This window comes from Lithobates pipiens, unplaced genomic scaffold, assembly GCF_037356315.1.
Source record: "Lithobates pipiens isolate NorthernLeopardFrog02 unplaced genomic scaffold, aLitPip1_a1.2 Scaffold_8, whole genome shotgun sequence".
Classification (NCBI taxonomy): Eukaryota; Metazoa; Chordata; class Amphibia; order Anura; family Ranidae; genus Lithobates; species Lithobates pipiens.
This window is the reverse complement of record NW_027507903.1, coordinates 81,206,939-81,220,673: the sequence shown is the minus strand read 5'-3', so window position 1 is coordinate 81,220,673 and position 13,735 is coordinate 81,206,939. Positions and strand designations below refer to the sequence as shown.

Here is a 13,735-nt window from a genome sequence, read left to right as displayed (position 1 = left end):
TTCATGCTTATTACTTTGATGGCTTATTAGCAATGACAGACCATGACACAACTGTTAAGTGATTTTCCTGAAGACTCTCCTTTTTGCCTGGCTACATTTTTTTCCTGAGACAGAGAAGCACAGTACACACTGGCTAGTACTACGTTTAATGATGTCTTTGTGACACTTTGTTTATAAAATGGTTAAACACTGTAGCCTTCTATTACTTGTTATTATAGAGGTGTTAGTATAAACATGTCTTATATAATGAGTAATGTCTGTTTTCTTTTTAACAGTCATAAATCTAAAGTCAAGGGAAATCTTAGGTTAAAAATGAGTTATTTACCAAAAAGCAGTGGATCAGAAGAAGAAAATACAGAGCAAGGTGAAGAGCTTGAGGTTGGTTTCGTAGATTTATTATTTTATTTGCATCTGTATATTTGATTATTTATGATACAGAGCTATTAAAATGAAATTCACTTGCTTTTTGAAACACATTTCTGTGATCAAGGCTTTTCTGTTATGATTGCAGCAAGCTGTTAATATATATTATGAAATCTTTATTTTAACACATTTATTTGGTAAAACTGGAATTTATTTCTAGCACACATCAATTCTTGTCCTTTTGAATGATTCATGGCTGCATTGTACTTAGAAATATTTAGTATTTAGAAACTAAAAAAAAAAAAATGTAAAAAAACATGATTTATTCTCTAAAGCAGTTGCTGAAAGTGGAGTAAGTTTACAAGTGTGCATGTATAAATTCCTGGCAATATACAGCAACAGAATCATTTTTCAGAAAAGCTCCACCTGTTGTTATTATTAAAAAGCTGTCCTTGAGCTAAAGTCAGTGACTTTTCCTAAAGCTGGGATGATGTCATAAGTCGGTTGCAAGCAGGAGGAAGACTTTCACCAGTAATTCGGCTGAAACATTGTGCTTTAAAATAAAACACCAAAATCTACAATACTAGTTTATGGACTCAACCAGAAAGTGTCTCCAATCTATATGTATGTATGTATGCAAACATTTCTTATAACCAAGGCATATATCAGTCCAATTTATTGTACACAAAAAATATTAGACTATAAATACTAAAATCGCCTCCACTACTCAGATAATAATGCAATAGATGCCATTATAAATGCTCCATAATTCCTAATCTGATGTATTGTTCTGGCGGTGCATGTAAATTATGTAATGCCCTCTCCACAAATCAAAACAAAAAAGAAAAAAATGTCCATGTAAACCTTGTAAATCGTATCATGCATAGAATTACTTTGATATTAAGGATGCAATATCTGTAAGCGACTAAGCGTTGATGTTCGTTAAGTCATATATGGCTCTATTCAACTTTGGACATGCGTCTACCACATAAGTTAAAGATTAAAGTCACTGTTGTAGAATAAGATATACAGTGTGATGTACAGGAGGGCCCAATATCCTAGGGCCACACAGATATTATTCTGCCTCCCTCACACACTGTACTCCGATGATATGTACGCATATACATTTGAACTCCTTAGCAATAAAGATGCAGGTCACATATAGTGATTTGTAGCGAGTGAATTAGAGTGAGGCCCAGAGGACGATTTCTCTGTAGTAAAACCTCCTTCACAAACTATACTTAGACAATGCATACTTATATGTGTTCCAGCATACTGTAGTTCCAACTTCTTAGAATTGGATAAGCAGGTCACATATTTTGCTAATATGGTAGGTAAGTGAAAGGCGTGGTGCAGAGGAGGGTTCGAGTGTAGCAAATCTTCTCTACCTCCCTTTACACGCTCATAACTAGCCACCATATGTCCATAACTGGCTGGAAAAATATCTATGTGCAATACAAGTGTCCCAATACTGGACCAATCGTCAAATTCTGCAGGGGGATAATCCCAATCCCTACATCAAACATTAGAAGGTTGTAGCAGTCACTGATTCCCATAGGATTCTATGGGTCTATAGAATCCTATAGGTCAGTGATGGCGAACCTTTTTGAGCCCGAGTGCCCAAACTGCAAACCAAAACGACTTATTTTTTTCAAAGTGCCAACACTGCAATTAAACCTGAATAACAAGGTTTTACTTTAGAAAAAACAATTCGTACAGTTGTCCAAACTAATTAACAGCTTTTGGCCAGGGTACTGCAGAGTATTGCATAGTATGGGCAGGGTACTACAGAGTATTGCATAGCATGGGTAGGGTACTGCAGGGTATTGCATAGAATGGCCAGGGTACTGCAGAGTATGGGCAGGGTACTGCAGAGTATTGCATAGTACAGTGATGGCGAACCTTTTTGAGCCCGAGTGCCCAAACTGCAAACCAAAACGACTTATTTTTTTCAAAGTGCCAACACTGCAATTAAACCTGAATAACAAGGTTTTAGTTTAGAAAAACAATTCATACAGTTGTCCAAACTAATTAACAGCTTTTGGCCAGGGTACTGCAGAGTATTGCATAGTATGGGCAGGGTACTGCAGAGTATTGCATAGCATGGGCAGAGTACTGCAGAGTATTGCATAGTATGGCCAGGGTACTGCAGAGTATGAGCAGGGTACTGCAGAGTATTGCATAGTATGGCCAGGGTACTGCATAGTATGGGCAGGGTACTGCAGAGTATTGCATAGTATGAGCAGGGTACTGCAGAGTATGGCCAGGGTACTGCAGAGTATGGCCAGGGTACTGCAGAGTATGGCCAGGGTACTGCAGAGTATGGCCAGGGTACTGCAGAGTATGGCCAGGGTACTGCAGAGTATGGCCAGGGTACTGCAGAGTATGGCCAGGGTACTGCAGAGTATGGCCAGGGTACTGCAGAGTATGGCCAGGGTACTGCAGAGTATGGCCAGGGTACTGCAGAGTATGGCCAGGGTACTGCAGAGTATGGCCAGGGTACTGCAGAGTATGGCCAGGGTACTGCAGAGTATGGCCAGGGTACTGCAGAGTATGGCCAGGGTACTGCAGAGTATGGCCAGGGTACTGCAGAGTATTGCATAGTATGGTCAGGGTACTGCAGAGTATTGCATAGTATGGTCAGGGTACTGCAGAGTATTGCAGAGTATGGGCAGGGTACTGCAGAGTATTGCAGAGTATGGGCAGGGTACTGCAGAGTATTGCAGAGTATGGGCAGGGTACTGCAGAGTATTGCAGAGTATGGGCAGGGTACTGCAGAGTATTGCAGAGTATGGGCAGGGTACTGCAGAGTATTGCAGAGTATGGGCAGGGTACTGCAGAGTATTGCAGAGTATGGGCAGGGTACTGCAGAGTATTGCAGAGTATGGGCAGGGTACTGCAGAGTATTGCAGAGTATGGGCAGGGTACTGCAGAGTATTGCAGAGTATGGGCAGGGTACTGCAGAGTATTGCAGAGTATGGGCAGGGTACTGCAGAGTATTGCAGAGTATGGGCAGGGTACTGCAGAGTATTGCAGAGTATGGGCAGGGTACTGCAGAGTATTGCAGAGTATGGGCAGGGTACTGCAGAGTATTGCATAGTATTGTCAGGGAACTGCAGAGTACGGGCAGGGTACTGCAGAGTATTGCATAGTATTGTCAGGGTACTGCAGAGTACGGGCAGGGTACTGCAGAGTACGGGCAGGGTACTGCAGAGTACGGGCAGGGTACTGCAGAGTATTGCATAGTACGGGCAGGATACTGCAGAGTATTGCATAGTACGGACAGGGTACTGCAGAATATTGCATAGTACGGGCAGGGTACTGCAGAGTATTGCAGAGTACGGGCCAGGGTACTGCAGAGTATGGCCAGGGTACTGCAGAGTACGGGCCAGGGTACTGCAGAGTATGGCCAGGGTACTGCAGAGTACGGGCCAGGGTACTGCAGAGTATGGCCAGGGTACTGCAGAGTATGGCCAGGGTACTGCAGAGTATGGCCAGGGTACTGCAGAGTATGGCCAGGGTACTGCAGAGTATGGCCAGGGTACTGCAGAGTAAGGCCAGGGTACTGCAGAGTATGGCCAGGGTACTGCAGAGTATGGCCAGGGTACTGCAGAGTATGGCCAGGGTACTGCAGAGTATGGCCAGGGTACTGCAGAGTATGGCCAGGGTACTGCAGAGTATGGCCAGGGTACTGCAGAGTATGGCCAGGGTACTGCAGAGTATGGCCAGGGTACTGCAGAGTATGGCCAGGGTACTGCAGAGTATGGCCAGGGTACTGCAGAGTATGGCCAGGGTACTGCAGAGTATGGCCAGGGTACTGCAGAGTATGGCCAGGGTACTGCAGAGTATGGCCAGGGTACTGCAGAGTATGGCCAGGGTACTGCAGAGTATGGCCAGGGTACTGCAGAGTATGGCCAGGGTACTGCAGAGTATGGCCAGGGTACTGCAGAGTATGGCCAGGGTACTGCAGAGTATGGCCAGGGTACTGCAGAGTATGGCCAGGGTACTGCAGAGTATGGCCAGGGTACTGCAGAGTATGGCCAGGGTACTGCAGAGTATGGCCAGGGTACTGCAGAGTATGGCCAGGGTACTGCAGAGTATGGCCAGGGTACTGCAGAGTATGGCCAGGGTACTGCAGAGTATGGCCAGGGTACTGCAGAGTATGGCCAGGGTACTGCAGAGTATGGCCAGGGTACTGCAGAGTATGGGCAGGGTACTGCAGAGTATGGGCAGGGTACTGCAGAGTATTGCATGGTATTGTCGGGGTACTGCAGAGTATTGCATGGTATGGGCGGGGTACTGCAGAGTATTGCATGGTATGGGCGGGGTACTGCAGAGTATTGCATAGTATGGGCAGGGTACTGCAGAGTATTGCATAGTATGGGCAGGGTACTGCAGAGTATTGCATAGTATGGGCAGGGTATTGCATAGTATGGGCAGGGTACTTCGGAGTATTGCATAGTATGGGCAGGGTACTGCGGAGTATTGCAGAGTATGGGCAGGGTACTGCGGAGTATTGCAGAGTATTGGCAGAATATTGAATAGTATGGGCATAGAATTGCATCTCTCTCCCTCTTCCCCTCCCCCCTCACACTGTAGGGCACGCGGGAGCAAGATTCTGGGAGGGCGTCCATGGACGCCCTCCCAGAATAAGCCGACCGTGCTGTAGCCATCTTTTGGCTATGGCCCGGTCGGAAATTGGTTATAAAACTCACATGTGCGTTGTCAGTGTGTGGTAGGGTGAGGCTCCGCTGGTGTCCGTGTGTCAGGAGATTTCCCACGCAGGCACGTCAACAGGTGCGTCAGACGTTTTAGAATGGGGGCGTGGCTTCAGCGCTCGGAGCATGCGCCATGCCCACTCGGACGCATCACAGCTATCCCAGAGGACTGTGGGACATGTAGTTCGCGGGAGCGGACGATTTAACATAGCACTTAGCATAATTGTCACGGCGTGCCCTCAGAGACGGCTCGGCATGCCGGCAGCGGCACGCGTGCCACGCGTTCGCCATCACTGCTATAGGTTCTCCCGGCTGCCTCAGAGGTACGGCTACAATGTTTGGCATGTATCCCACTTTTCTTAAAATGGCCTTCCAGTCTCTTCTGCGTATGCACATTGTGTCATAACCTCGTACACGCATCATGCACAATCACGCGCATTTCAAACCATTCAGTACATTGTAATAAAGGTACAAAAAATATCAAGAAATAGCTACAGTCTCCACCATCTAGTGGGCAGAATGTGGTACGACCACCAAAATAAAATGGTGCCTGAGCTTGGTCATACTGTATCCAATTTTGCATATTCGTGATTATCACAAATTGATGGCCCCGATCCAGACCGTCCATTAGGTAAATACACCCAATGGACACATACCAAAGGACATTGAAACCATCCATATCTGTACAATAAAAGATCGAACAATGCCTTGGCCCAAAGGTATTCACAGAAAACAAAATATAATACAGCTCACTCTGAATATGACTAGTAAACAAACTCATATAGTGTTGAATGGGAATGAACACAGAGTGTAAATAGTATTAATGACCACAATGGGCTGTTACAATCAGTAATGTCCATGAAGTATAAGGAAAAATAATTAAAATAGTTAAAAGAATTAAAAAGAAACTGTCCGTAGGGCTGCCAGTTCCGAGTAGAAATGTAAAAAGTGCTCTGAAAAAGACAAATGGAAGAGGAACGACGCCTTCTAAGTGCAGTAAAACGGTAAATTTTAATAAATTTTTTAAAAATCAATACACTCACAAAAGTGGTTCATAGATGGGCATTGTAATTATTTCAACATCGGCTGTAAATCCAGCAGAGGGATAGATGATGTGGATGGTCCCAGGCCTGGAACACCGCTGGAGGCCTGGAAACACCGCTATCCTAAAGCCTGAAGAAGGAACACGCATGTCCCGAACGCGAGCTCCTCCCCGCTAACTCAGAAGTGACGCCGATCCCTGCTAGTGTTTGCGTTCCCCACCCAAAGGAAACATCGTATCCAGCGGTGTTTCCAGGCCTGGGACCATCCACATCATCTATCCCTCTGCCGGTTTTACAGCCGATGGCCTCTCATCGCTGACGGCGACTAGCGGATGTTGAAATGATTGCAATGCCTATCTATGAACCACTTTTGTGAGTGTATTGATTTTTTAAAATTTTATTAAAATTTACCCTTTTACTGCACTTAGAAGGTGCCGTTCCACTTCCATTTGCAAATGCACCTTTGAGAAAGTGTATAGGTGCTCAAATTTTTTTTTTTTCATTGACCCTATCCAAAAAGAAAAATGAATTATATATATACACACAGTGCATCCGGAAAGTATTCACAGTGCTTCACTCTTTCCACATTTTGTTATGTTACAGCCTTATTCCAAAATGGATTAAATTGCTTTCCTCAAATTCTACAAACAATACCCCATAATGATAACGTGAAAGAATTTTTTGCAAATTTATTAAAAATAAAAAACAAAAAACTCCCATTTACATAATTATTCACAGCCTTTGCTCAATCTTCTGTTGAAGCACCAATTACAGTCTCAAGTCTTTGAGTATGATGCTACAAGCTTGGCACACCTATTTTTGGGAAGATTTTCCCATTCTTCTTTGCAGGACCTCTAAAGCTCCATCAGGTTGGATGGGCAGTGTCGGTGCACAGCCATTTTCAGATCTCTCCAGAGATGTTCAATCGGGTTCAAGTCTGGGCTCTGGTTGTGCCACTCAAGGACATTCACAGAGTTCCTGTGTATCCTGTGAGTGTCCCGTAGCCACCCCTTTGTTATCTTAGCTATGTGCTTAGGGTTGTTGTCCTTTTGGAAGATGAACCTTCACCCCAGTCTGAGATCCAGAGCGCTCTGGAGCAGGTTTTCTTCAAGGATGTCCCTGTACATTGCTACATTCATCTTTCCCTCAAACCCGACTAGTCTCCCTGTTCATGCCGCTGAAAACCATCTCCTCAGCATGATGCTGCAACCACCATGCTTCACTGTAGGGATAGTATTGGCCAGGTGATGAGCAGTGCCTGATTTCTTACAGACATGACGCTTGCCATTCACACCAAAGAGTTCAATCTTTGTTTCATCCGACCAGAGAAATTTTGTTTCACATGGTCTGAGACTCCTTCAGGTGCCTTTTGGCAAACTCCAGGCAGGCTGTCATGTGCCTTTCACTGAGGAGTGACTTCCGTTTGGCCACTCCACCACAGGCCTGATTGGTGGAGTGCTGCAAAGATTGTTGTTCTTCTGGAAGGGTCTGCTTCACCCACAGAGAAACGCTGAAGTTCTGTTAGCATGACCATCAGGTTCTTGGTCACCTCCCTGACTAAGACCCTTCTCTCCCAACAGCCCAGTTTGGCCAGGCTGCCCGCTCTAGGAAGAGTCCTGGTGGTTCCAAACCTCTGATATTTATGGATGATGGAGGCCACTGTGCTCATTGGCACCTTCAATGCTGCAGAAATTTTTCTTTCCCAGATCTGTGCCTTGATACAATCCTGTCTCAGAGGTCCACAGACAATTTCTTGGACTTTATTACAGGTGGACTCCAATCAAGTTGTAGAAACATCCCAAGGATGATCAGTGGAAACAGGATGCACCTGAGCTCAATTTTAAGTGTCATGGCAAAGGATGTGATTTTCTTTTTTAGCTTTTAATTTGTTTGCAAAGATTTCAAACAAATGTCTTTCACGTTGTCATTATGGGGTATTGTTTGTAGAATTTGAGGAAAATAATGAATTTAATCCATAATGGAATAAGGCTGTAACATAAGATGTGGAAAAAGTGAAGCGCTGTGAATACATGACTAAATACGGACCCATGGCAATTCTCGGAGAGCAAGTCCCCAATTACTTCCTCAGAAAGGGAACAAAACGAAGGCTGTCATTCAGTTCAGGTGGTCTGGTTGCCTCAATTTCCCAGATCCACCTGGTCTCGTGCTGAAGCCCCTCCCCCCTCTAGTGTTATGGGGGATGACTTCCAGGACTTGACACTTAAGGGTTTTAGGATCACTGTTGTGCTACAAACGCACATGCCTATCTACAGGAAATTTTAGATGGTATGTGGAGATATCGTACAGATGATCCTGAAGCCTTTCTTGTATCTTCCATATAATCTTGCCGATGTAGAATGACCCACAAGTGCAGAGAATAACATGGACCACTTCCATGGTGTTGCAATCAGCTCTTTGTCTGCAACATGTGACCTGCATTTCCAAGATTAACACGTTTGAACTACAGTTTGCTGGAACACATACAGTGCCTTGAAAAAGTATTCGTACCCCTTGAAATTTCCCAAATTTTGTCATGTTACAGCTTAAAACAAAAATGTATTTTATTAAGATTTTATTTGATAGATCAATGCAAAGTGCCACATAATTGTGAAGTGGAAGGAAAATTATGATTGGTTTTAATTATTTTTTTTTTACAAACATCTGAAGTGTGGTGTTCATTTGTATTCAGCTCCCTTTACTCTGATACCCCTAACTAAAATCTAGTGAAAACAATTGCCTTCAGAAGTCAAATAATGAATAAACAGAGTCCACCTGTGTTAAAATGTAATATCAGAATAAATACAGCTGTTCTGTGAAGCCCTCAGAGGTTTGTTGGAGATCCATAGTGAACAAAAAGTATCAAGAAGGCCAAGGAACACACCAGACAGGTCAGGGATAATATTGTGGAGAAGTTTAAAGCAGGGTTAGGTTATAAGAAAGTATTCCAAGCTTTGAACATCTCACGGAACACTGTTCAATCCATCATCCAAAAATGAAAAGGGTATTGCACAACTGCAAACCTACCAAGACATGGCCGTCCACCTAAACTAGCAAACTAGGCCAGGCAAGGAGAGCATTAATCAGAGAGGCAGCCAAGAGGCCCATGTGAACTCTGGAGGAGCTGCCGAGATCCACAGCTCAGGTGGGAGAATCTGTCGACAGGACAACTATTAGTAGTGCACTTCACAAATCTGGCCTTTTTGGAGAGTGGCAAGAAGAAAGCCATTGTTGAAAGAAAGCCATAAGAAGTCTTGTTTGCCGTTTGTGAGAAGCCATGTGGGGCACACAGCAAACAGGTGGAAGAAGGTAATCTGGTCAGATGAGACCAAAATGAAAATTTTTGGCCTAAAATCAAAATGCTATATGTGGCGGAAAACAAACAATTTACCCTGAACACACTATCCCCACTGTGAAACGTGGTGATGGCAGCATCATGTTGTGGGATGATTTTCTTCACCAGGTGATACGGAAGCTGGTCAGAGTTGATGGGAAGATGGATGGAGCCAAATACAGGGCAATCTTTTTACGAATTCCGATCGGACAAAGTGCCACGCATGCTCAGATCAAATTCCTACACCAAAGCTATTGGCTACTAGCCTGAACGTAGTCCCGTCGTAAAGAAATCACGCCATCACATTATGTACAATCGGATTTTCCGACAACTTTGTCCAACCGTGTGTATGCAACATCACTTCCGGACCTCTTCCGGAATTAATCCGTCGGAATTACTCTGACGGATTTGGTTGTCGGAATCTCCGACCGTGTGTACAAGGGCTTAGAGTCTGCAAAAGACTTGAGACTGTGGCGGAGGTTCACCTTCCAGCAGGACAATGACCCTAAACATATAGGCAGAGCTGCAATGGAATGGTTTAGATCAAAGCATGTTCATGTGTTAGAATGGCCCAGTCAAAGTCCAGACCTAAATCCATTTGAGAATCTGTGGCAAGACTTGAAAATTACTGTTCAGACGCTCTCCATCCATCTTGACAGAGCTTGAGCTATTTTGCAAAGAATAAGGGGCAAAAATGTTACTCTCTAGAGGTGCAAAGCTGGCCGAGACCTCTCCAAAATGTCTTTCAGCTGTAATTACAGGGAAAGGTGGTTCTACAAAGTATTGACTCGGGGCTGACTACAAATGCCATGTATGACTCTTCGGACATCAGCCCTTATGCGGTGCACACTAGCTCATTATGCTGGTGTTCTGCCGAGAAGTGTCCCCTCATCGAATAGTGTCCGCCCGTACTGCGCAGGCGCAGCGCTTGTGCAGTACGGAGAACAAAGAGACGCCGAAAGTCTCTGAAGACGAACGGCGCCTGCGCACTCAATAGTACCTTCTGCCCTGAGGCCAGGTTCAAGCCCCACCATCCAAGTGGACATAGAAGATGTAAAACAACACTTGGTAATGGCCGTTTGCCACGCTTCGGCCACGGGCTCGCTGTGCTCGGCAAATTTTTATTCTAACTCTGTCCACTTGGATGGGGGGGCTTGAACCTGGACTCAGGGCAGAAGGTACTATTAAGTGCGCAGGCGCCGTTCATCTTCGGAGACTTTCGGCGTCTCCATTGTCCTCCGTAATGCGCAAGAGCAGTACAGGGCGGACACTTTCTGACGGGGGACAGTATTCGACAAGACACAGGCTTTGCAGGGAGCAAAAGAGGAGAGGAAGTAAAACCCATCAGGGTTTACCTCTTTAAAGGGGGGGGGGGGGCGGGGGCGGTTGGAATTTGCTAGAGTACAACAGTTATAGGAATCCAGTTGAATAAATGTTGGGAGAGATCCATCCTTAAAAAAAAAATATTGCTTATGCTTCAGAGAATAGTATGCAATTTCACAGAACACCATTTCTTAGCTTGCTGTGTTCCATACCCACCTTCTCAGTATGCTTCCGAGTGTAATAAATATGTCTAACTATTTAGGATGTCTTTGATGGTTCCCACTTTCAGTCCCTAGGCTGTATGTACACCTGAGATACAATGCTGTGGTTATACCATTCTTTCTCATTCTGTATTTTATCCTTTTTCATTCATTTTCATTCTGTTTTTTTATTATTGAAACCTTTTTGTTGACATTACACTACATACAAAACTGCAAAACCCCAATTTGTTGTTAAAGCATGAATGTGTTTTAATTAGAAGAGAAGTATTTTTATTTTATTTTTTTAACCCATCATACTTACCTAGGTGGATGCAGCATCTGACCGATGTTGCACCGAGAACCGATCCATCGAACACCGCCTATGGCACGGTTCTCACAGCTCCCCAAACAGAGAGCTGCAGCCTGTCAGTCAGCAGCTCTCCTCCACGCTCACTGGAGCGCCGAGCTGTGGAGGGGTGGGAGTGGCCGTCTGTCTCTCAGCGGCTCGCTGAGACAGGCATCAGGCCACACACCTGGAGGATCCAGACTTTATTGTCGTCATGATGCGGTGCCTGGACTGATTCCAGTGACGTCAGCAGAGAGCGGACTTCAGACCGCTCTCTGCTGAAAACGGGTCATAGGAGTGCAAAATGGTTTGACCCATAGGAGCAGCCCAGCCAAATGAGCTCAGGCTGGAGTTCTCCTTTAAGAGTAGAAGGGCTGTTTAATGTGTAAAATTATTTTATTTATTTTTTTGAAGAAGAAAAATCACAATTTAATAGATGTGTTTCAAGAAAAATCGAATTCTTTGACACTGAAAAACAGACTAAAATACTGCTGATTTGATATGTGACACTAGCTCAAGACTTTACAGTAGTCAGGGAAAAATCGTTTCCATCACCAGCTACAAAATCCTCGGCATTACAGCAGCTCAGATCACTTCCACCATAAAGCCAACAGTCGGCTTCACAAATGTAAACACAGTCTGGGCTGGGAGTGTGTGTGTGTGTAAAAGCTTGGTCAGTGGCAGCAATAGGGTTAAAGCTTGATTTGTAGTCTTAAAGTTAATGATACTATGAGCAGGTTCAGATTGTTGGAAATATACGTTGATAGCCTTAAGGATTTAAACTACGTAGATAGATAAAGTATATAAAATTGTAGTACAAAAAATTCACCAACCTTCTCTTGCTATATCTGACTAGGCTAATTATAGAACTTTGGAAAAGATCTCCTCTTAACCCTGATTCCCTATTATCACCTGTCTGATTCCTAAACCAGGTACAGACCGTATCGCCTAGGCTATCGCACTATTTTCATTCATAAACATAGACATCAAACAATTGTGCAAGGTACTAGCAGCCAGGGGAGATTTTCTGCTACAGATCACATTTCTAAAGATGAGATAAGGTTCTTTCCAGCCAAACTGTCAGCTGATATTGCATAACTGGTCTCCTTTCTTCTCCATATACAGCATCAAAGGAAGGGACCCTAATGCTCCTCTCCTTGGACATCAAAAAATAAATTTGATCCCCTCTGCGGGGGTTACCTCCAGTTTGTGCTATGACACTGGGGGTTTGGCCCTCAGTTTTCTATCTGCATCAAGATCTTATTTAGTTCTCCACAGGCCCACATTAGATGTTCTGTTTTTTGATAATCTCAGTTAACAGAGGAATGCGTCAGAGGTGTGCCGCCTTTCCCCACCAAGCCTGTTTGCTTAGGTAATAGAACCCCTGACCTAGACTATCTGCCAACGCAGGGATCGAAGTGGCAGGATACCACCCAAAAATGTGCTTATTTGTCATTGATTCCCTTTTTACCTTAGCCCAACTGTTGGTCTCTCTTCAATATCTTAAACCAATATTGGCCCTGTATGGACAAATCCCTTGTCTGTGTGTTAACAAGATCAATTCCAAGGCTTTAAATGTCTCCTTGCCCGCTGATAATGTGCATACACCCAGCAATCCTTTGCCTTCTCTTGGAACGCTTCCATTTTTAGCACAGTGCACTGCTGAGTCCTGCGGGCTGAGCGGCGACGCACTGCTGAGTCCTGCGGGCTGAGCGGCGACGCACTGCTGAGTCCTGCGGGCTGAGCGGCGACGCACTGCTGAGTCCTGCGGGCTGAGCGCATTAAAAATATTTTATGAAGAAAAAAAGGTCAGCCTTACTGTCCGGCCCTGGCTGTAATCCGGCCCTGGCTGTAAATTGCTTCAGCCTGCACAAAAAGTAAAGCATGCACTTTGCAAAATGCAGTTGCTCCAGAGCTTGATAAATGATCAGAAGCTCTGCTGACTTCTATCATCACATCATATGCAAGCAAATGTGCTGTTTTTTGTTTTGTTTTTATTTCCTTGAAAAAGAGGGGAAAGGGAAATGGTGGGACCTTATATGAAGCACAACACCAGAACCAAATGAATCAATTAGTAGATACTATTTAATGGTGCACATGGATGCAAGTGGGATGATAAAGAACATGTAATAACATGATAAACACATATACATGTATACACACACATAAGTGTTCCTACATAGTAAATAATATGTATTAAATGTATCCCAAACTTGCATATAGACATGATTGATTGCACACATGATAATGTAAAATTGATTTAAATTTCTTCAAGGTAGTCTCATAGTAGACACATGGTAGCTGTGACAGTACATCGATATATAGCTCTATGCACATTTCATGGATAACTTCCACTCAGCAGCAAATACGATATAGGTATGTCTGTAATAAAATTTAAATACCAAATAATA

General features: G+C 44.2%; 1 protein-coding gene across 4 annotated transcripts in view; it reads left to right on the top strand.

Moving 5' to 3' along the window:
* The window catches only part of NEDD4 (NEDD4 E3 ubiquitin protein ligase), a 261,538-nt gene that overhangs the window by 152,078 nt on the left and 95,725 nt on the right, over nt 1–13,735 (top strand). For all 4 annotated transcript variants that reach the window (XM_077474123.1, XM_077474121.1, XM_077474120.1 and 1 more), the window contains one exon: nt 276–378. In XM_077474123.1, the coding sequence (XP_077330249.1) occupies nt 276–378 (103 nt within the window). The remainder of the gene's footprint in view (nt 1–275; nt 379–13,735) is intronic.